Genomic DNA, 7,956 nt, shown 5'->3' with positions numbered 1-7,956 from the left:
TACCATTTGTTGAGCAGCCAAATCTCAATGTTCTCTATCCTGTTTTTTTGTTGTTGTTTTTTGGGAAATCTAACAGGGAAATTCATAGTTCAGACAAAGGTGCACAGATTAAAGTTAAAAACAGATCAAATGGCAAAAGGTTTGGTTGACATCTTTGGCTTCATCAACTTCTCAACAATCCATTTGAAATACCATCATATCTCATCATAGCCATGAACATTTATCTATAAGATGTGGTCTTATAATCACAAACATCTGACCTTCTGCACGACCTTCATCTTATTCACTATTATTATACTATTATATATCTATCATACAATGTAACTTGCATATCACTATTTATTGTCTGTTAAAGGAATCTCTTGCCAGAATTTTTACATAATAAAAAACAGCAAGATTACACTGACCAAAGAGCTGGTGACTGATGGGTTTCTCAGAATGGCAACAAGATTTAGGCATTTTAATGAATTCTTTATCAAAATAGACTCTATTTAAGTTTGTATTAAACGTCTTCCATCAACATCTCCACCCCAGAAACAGCTTTCCTATGAAGATGATGTCACGTAGGTCATGTAACAGGCTAATGAATAAGTTTGTTTCATATGGTTTTGAAAAACTTTCATACCATTAAAAAATGTCATGTGGTGCAGTCATCATGTATAATCAACATGTTTTCCTTGCACCTTGAGAGTACACATCTTAAAAAAGGTAAATTGAGGGACTCAAACACAACAATTAAAACTGGTTCAAACATTCACTGATGATTGAACTGATTTAGAATTTGAAGATTAAGGTAAATTGTACTCAATTTGTCTTTCGGGGAAAAATTATTATCTTCTGCTGCTTCCGAAGGGCAGCACTACATGAATATATATATATATATATATATATTTAAACAAAATAATAAACATCTTCATCTTCATCCTGTTCAAAAGTTTTCACCCCCTTTTTAATAGTTGTGTTCGAGTCCCTCAATTGTCCTCAGTGTGAAAAGATGGATCTAAAAATCATACAGTCACTCATGGAAAGGGTTTAAATAGGCAAAATATGCTGGAAAACTGAAGAACTTTCGGGACCTGGAGGATTTTTATGAAGAACATTGGGCAGTTTAACCTCTCAGGACAAACAAGGGACTAAAGAACAACCATCATAAAAAATAAAATAAAATAAAACTGTCGTGGATCCTCCAGGTAACAACACACATTATTAAGAATCAAGGGTATGTAAACTTTTAGATTTTTATAAATTCAGCAATTTTTATGTCTTGTAGACTATATGAAAACATCTTTTATGTAAAATATCTTATTCAGGACAATACTAATTAAAAGATAACATTTAGCACTTTGTATGATGCTCTTATTTTGTCAATAATTTACATTTAGCAGATTCTGCAAGGTGTATTTAGACTTTTGAGCATGACTAATATATATATATATATATACACAAACACACACAAATATCATGAATTATTATTAATTGATTAATATCATTACATTTTTGGGGAGTTGCACCACATGACATTTTACACCCTGAACTAACTTTGGCTTGTCATAAAAAGGTAAAATGATATTTAAGTTTTTCAGATATTAATTAGAATTTTTGTTAAAATGTTATTTTATTAGTAAAGATTGTCAAACTCTACTCATTAAGGATTTCTTTCTTTTAATGAGGCTGATTTATTTATGATGATATCAGGACAGTTGTCCTGGACAGACTTCATATTACAGTAAAATGAATTTAAATTCAGCTTCATTTGCCCACTCTATTTCACGAGAAAATGTAAGTATTTTACAAAGCTGCAATTTTACACAAATTCCTACAAAAGGATTCATAGGAAAATGTACGTTTTGTAATAAAGTAAGCATTAACATATTACCTCTAAACCAAACGCTCAGTGTAGGCAGGTCGTACAAAAACATATGAATGAGATCGAGTATGAGTATAAAATGTGAAATAGTTACGAATAGTCATGCGATTGTGTTATGAATGCAGATTATTGTAGACCAAAAGCAAGAAAACCAATATTGTTCAGCCATGTGTGTGAAGGAGTTCAAAACAGTGTAAAGTTTATAATAAATGTGTGTAACCACAATAAAGTGCCAGAGATAAACAGCATTTTGAGAGTTCCCATGGTAAGCAATGTCTTTAATGTCATTCTGTCATAACCTTGCATATGTAATCCTATTCAAAAGACTCTTGATCATTGCATCTCACAACAGTGTCGCCCACATTTTGGATGACCACATACTGTTTCGAGATCAGCAGGTATACACAATTCACAGGGCTAGCAAGGTGTACAAGGTGAGATTGGGGAAACGACAGACAAACACATCTAAGCAGAGATGGAGGTACAGATCAAAGACAAGTGAAGAAGAAGAATGTAGTAAACTGTAACATTAGCACTATACTGTGCCACATACTCAATATGTCATCCTGGAATAAGTGTTACAGAGTCTCTACGAAGATCGATTCCTTACAAGTATACACTAAATAAATGTCATGTGGAGGCCAAGGGCTGTATTACAGTAGCACCCTACCTTAGAATCCTATCTTATCTATTCTGTTTACTAACCATGGTAATTTCACTTGGGAAATATAACTTTTTCAAAATTTTTCACCAAGAATTAAGATAGGAAGTATCTGTAATACAGCCCCAGTAGACTATCAGTGGCTCGTTCTGGGAGGAAAAAGAAGAATCATATACAGAAAAAGAGGTTAAGGACAGGGAAAGAGGAGTAGGTGGGAAAACAGAGCAAATGAGGGTAAATAAATACCCCTTTTTCGCCAAAATGGTCTCAGAACCAGCTGTAGTGCAGAACAGTGACATAACTGACAAATAAACGTGCCGCGTCTTTTTTATATGAGTTTTGAGACTATATATATTAAGCATTCAAAGTAATCTAAAGTGTTTTAAGGACATCATGACGAATATATTCAGAAGAATATGTTATATACACCTTTATATATTTTTACGTGTTTTGAGAATACAACTGAACATCCAATTTTAGCATCTTTGTATCATAAGCAATATACAACGAACAAAATTAATAGGATTCGATTTGTGCATACATTCTAAAATCATTTGAATTTGTTATGAATCTTTTAGAAATACATCTGAACATCCGAAGTAATTTGAATCATTGTTTTTATGAGTATTATATATTAAAATTCATAGTTTTCATAGTAGTCAATTTGCATGTATGATATTCGTAAATAAGCATTTCAAATAGTTTACTTTTCTTACGGGTGGCAGTAAGACTTGCAATGCATTTTACATTGCAAGTAATGTATAAGGAATAAAAAGACTAGTGCTGTCAAACGATTAAAATATTTAATCGCGATTAATCGCATTAATGTCATAGTTAACTCGCGATTAATCACATTTAATCGCACATTTTTATCTATTCTAAATGTCTCTTGATTTCTTTTTGTCCCATTATTTTTTCTCATTTTAATGCTCTTATCAACATGGAAAAGTGGATCGGCTTGCTTTGTGCAAATGTTTTTTATTGAAAACAACATTGGCATATATTGTGTTCAATTTCACACTAAAACATTCTTACTTGGAGCAAATAATCTCTCACACAATGTAACACTGTCCATCAATAAAAGGGTGAAAGAAATACTGACGAGGTCCTGATATTGACGAGGGGGGGGAGAATTCGCATCAGCTGTGTGTGTGTGTGTGTGTGTGTGTGTGTGTGTGTGTGTTTGGCCATCATCAAGTGGTATTTCAGACTGGACGTGCTGCGATGATGATTGCTCAGTTCACAACGACAAAACACACAGATCACTTTGGTCTCGTCAATGGAACCATTTGGCAACTTTTTAAAAGTAAACGTTCCATTCAGTATCTTATTGGCATCCATTTCGGTGTCTCGCGCTCGTCATCCACTCAAAACTGGACGTTTTGAACGTTCCTATAACATTCAGGAATAACGTTTTTATAACTTAATGGGAACGTTATGAAAACGTTCTTATAACCTAAAATTGTTAGCTGGGGAAGAGGAGAGATTCGCGATTGCACTGAACACGTTTTAAGTGCAGGCACATATTGTCTGAGCGAGCCCAGAGAAAATTCTAACAAGAGCAGCGTGTATCTGAGAGCGCGCGACTCGAGCAGAGAGATTCGTGCTCGGCAAATTATATTCCACGCGCGACCAGAGAGATTCGCGCTCGCGCATCCGGCTCGCAAGCCCAAACAAGTGTGTGCGGCGTGCCTGTTGTTTTGTTTCCGGTCTAGCTAGATCCGCTTGCGCTTTCAAAACGTCCAAGCCGCGTCCTATTGCAAAAGCATGTGAAAAAAAACTTCAAAGTTTGCTAGGCCAAAAAGACCATTAATCGCGCGATAAAAAAATTAACGCCGTTAAAATGGGTTTGCGTTAACGCCGTTAATAACGCGTTTAACTGACAGCCCTAAAAAAGACAATATGTGTGAACTGAATGCTTTATACATTTTGTTTTGGGGGCTAATTTTATTTTTCATCTTGTATTTGCTGCGAACATGTGACATTATCGGTTTCAGGTTCGAGACAAGCAGGTTTTAGAGGCCAACGGCATTTTTCCATCCCAGGACCACCTTTTCTGCAGTGGAACTGGTCCAGAATAGGTACCGGCATCCTGTTGGCGGAAAAGGGGTAAAACAGGTGAAAGAGCGATCAATGTTCTGAAGTGCTGCCCTGAGGAACCAAAGAAGAGCATTGGAGTGTCTCAAAGAGACGAGGAAGATGGAATGGAGAAGAAAGAGAGAGGATGAAGGAGAAGACAGAGAGAAATAAGATATAGCATCAAAAAAGACTGCAGAAGGGTCAGACGGGTGCTACTACAGCTAGAAGTGAGAGCGGACATGGCTGATCTCTCAGTTATTTGCTTCCCCTCCTTCGCTGTCCTGCTGATCGCTGGTCCACAGGGTGAGGTTGTCCCGCAGGAGCTGCATGATGAGCGTGGAGTCCTTATAGGAGTCCTCGTTCAGATTGTCCAGGTGGCCGATGGCGTCATCGAAGGCTTCCTTGGCAAGCTGGCAGGCCTGCTCGGGTGCATTTTGGATCTCGTAGTAGAAGACGGAAAAGTTGAGTGCCAGGCCCAGGCGGATGGGATGGGTGGCCGGCATGCCCTTGCTAATATCGAAAGCCTCTTTGTAGGCACCTTCGGACGATTCGACGGCAGAGGCCCTTTTTTCGCCGGTGGCCACCTCGGCCAGGTACCGGTAGTAGTCGCCCTTCATCTTCAGATAGAAGACCTTGCTCTCTAGCTGGGTTTCGTCACAGTTCTTGATGAGGTACTGGTCCAGCAGGGTGAGAACGTCTTGGCACACTGACTCCAGCTCCTTCTCCACGGTCTCTCGGTAGACACGCACCAGTTCCAGCTTTTTTTCATTGCCATCCGCAGCCGTCTTCTGCTCTATGCTGGATATTACACGCCAAGATGACCGCCGGGCCCCCACCACGTTCTTGTAGGCCACCGAGAGCAGGTTGCGGTCTTCATTGGACAACGGCTCATTCAACTCCGTGACCTGATGGTGCAGAAGGCCAGATGTTGGGTCAATAAAGGCAATTACGTTCGCAACGTATATATTTGTTTGAAATTGGGACAATATGGTGCTGTACAAAGGTGTTCTGATCAAAATCTATCAAGACCCTGGAAAAAGGATAACGCGCAATTTCTGTTTACAAATATTTTTATAGAATAGAAAAGGTTTTGAACTGGAAGAAATCCTCAAGTTATTTGCAGCCAAAATTTAGATTTAGATTGTATGATAATAATTAATAATAGTGATATTAACGAAAAAGGCTAATATTCACTGATACTCATATAGTCACTGATACATTCCTAACGCAATGTGAATAAGAAACCCAAACATTTATGATTAAATTATTTCAAATTAACATCATGTAATTTATGATCATTGAATAAGATTTAATTTTTTAATAAGATTTTACTCTTAAACAGAAATTTTGAAAGAAATATTTTTGATGGCATGACTTCCATTACTTTTCCAGGTCTGAGTATTTTCCAGGTCCACACTAACTGACTGACTTTCATCCTTTGTGCTCCGATGTCAAACCAGACCGCTGATGCTGCTGTCCTAGCTCACATTATATTGAGCTTTATTTTGACAACAAATTAACATTAACTGTTGAGACATTGTTTTAAAGTTTTATATGACTATATAACAGCGTTCATTGTTTAAAACGTAGCTATTGTTGTTTTTATCCCATTTTCGCAGAGACACAGATACACAATGGATGTGGATGAGGGTATCATATCGCCGCCTATGTTCATCCACCATAACGACGGTTTAGCTCGATACCGAACCGAAACCTACACTTTATTAGCATTATGTAGCGTCATCGCTCCCGTTTTTTGTCTGTTGGTTACTTATCATATATGTTAATTTCTTAATGCAAATTGGTTTTTACCCAACATTTAATGGTTTAATTAATACAAAAATGAAAACCATTTCATTATTTTCTCACCCTCATGTCGTTTCACACCCGCAATACTTTTTTCTTTACAAAAAACAAAACATAAACACACACAAAAAAAGCGAGGTTAGGCAGAATGCTAGTGCTAGTAACTGATTGTCTCAGTCACCGTTCACTTTGACTGCATCTGTTTTCCATTCAATGAAAGTGAATGGTGACTTAGACTTTCCTGCCTAACATCTCTCCCTTTTGTGTTTCAGGGAAGAAGCAAAGCAATGAAGATGCAGCGATAAGAAGGTGAATACATTATGACATGATTTTCATTTGAGGTTAACTATCCCTCTAACACCGCATACTTTATATATAAGAGCTGCTCTTGACAGTAGCGAAAGCTTATTTAATTGTACAAACTAGAAATGCACCCATATTTGAGCATTATTAAAATAATAATAAAAATTAAAAGCCAATGCATCTGACTGATTGTGCATGAATGCATGTATATTAAAAATGACCCACCAGCTTCATCGCGGAGGCCATGTCATCATAGCGCTCCGCCTGCTCCGCCAGACGGGCTCTTTGGATCAGTTGTTCCCTATCTGCCATCCTCTCTGATCAAAGGCTGTCGGTCCGCACCGGGTTCGGTCGTTGCTCGGCAGAACACACTGGTTGTGCGAGAGAGAGCGCGCGTTCCGGTCAGCACACTGCCGCGAGCAAAATCTGGAGCAGCCGCGCACGTGAGGTTGGAACGGCAAGCCAAAGGTTGAAGGTGCAGATTTATATATTTATATATTAATTTCTATATATTTGTGTAACGCTTTCTTTCCCCTCCCAGCCCTCGATATCCTCCAAGTTTCGCCCGAATATTACTATTTTTTCTTTCGTCTTGAGGGGTGCTGCTGCTGCAAACGTCCTGTCAATCCCAGCGAACAGGGTGGAGGGGGAGCTGGAGGGGGGTGCGCGCACTCGCTCTATTTCAGGATGACGTAATTTTCTAAAAATAGCCGCATGCCCTGCAGCCGCGCACATGCGCAGTGAGGTTTGCTGCATTGTTCAATGCAGCGGCACTTACCGCGCGTGCGCGCGAGAAGAAACTCTTCCGTATTCAAATGAAGCAAGCAATATGCTTCTGTTTGTCTAAAAACTGATGATCAAAGGATAATGAGACGCATGGACATACTTCCTTAGCAATGTTTGTCCAGACAACATGAATGGACTGATGTGGACAGACAGATGCGTATTTTCAATGTTAACAAAGATCACGTTTTTATTCGTGCACTGGCTGATGTCTCTGCATTGTTAACGTTACTGCTGAAAACATGCAGTTACTGCATTATAACAGTGGGGCTTAATTGGATCAATTTGACCTTGGGGATAATGTAAACAAAGTTGGATCTTATATATCTTTAATTTGGTTCAAGAATTCAACTTATGTCCCAACAGATTTTACTTTGATAACTTGTGGTAAAAGTTCTGTTAAACATCATCACTGCGTAAGAGACACTCAGAGTCAAATTAATAAAAAGATAAGTAT

At 38.2% G+C, this 7,956-nt stretch overlaps 1 protein-coding gene across 1 annotated transcript; it reads right to left on the bottom strand.

The window, feature by feature from the left end:
- Window positions 1-2,115: 2,115 nt before the first annotated feature.
- ywhah (tyrosine 3-monooxygenase/tryptophan 5-monooxygenase activation protein, eta polypeptide) lies at window positions 2,116-7,405 on the bottom strand. The gene is made up of 3 exons (XM_077242993.1): window positions 6,942-7,405; window positions 4,428-5,512; window positions 2,116-3,305 (listed from the first exon to the last, which is right to left on the bottom strand). The coding sequence occupies exons 1-2, from the start codon at window positions 7,026-7,028 to the stop codon at window positions 4,859-4,861; spliced, it is 741 nt and encodes a 246-aa protein (XP_077099108.1). The 5' UTR covers window positions 7,029-7,405; the 3' UTR covers window positions 2,116-3,305; window positions 4,428-4,858.
- Between the last annotated feature and the right edge of the window lie 551 nt (window positions 7,406-7,956).

The sequence above is a fragment of the Siphateles boraxobius genome, unplaced genomic scaffold (assembly GCF_051911475.1).
Source record: "Siphateles boraxobius isolate OS27281-9 unplaced genomic scaffold, OSU_SipBor_1 25, whole genome shotgun sequence".
Lineage (NCBI taxonomy): Eukaryota > Metazoa > Chordata > Actinopteri > Cypriniformes > Leuciscidae > Siphateles > Siphateles boraxobius.
Note: the sequence above shows the minus strand (reverse complement) of the source record. Positions and strands in the feature narration are given on the sequence as shown.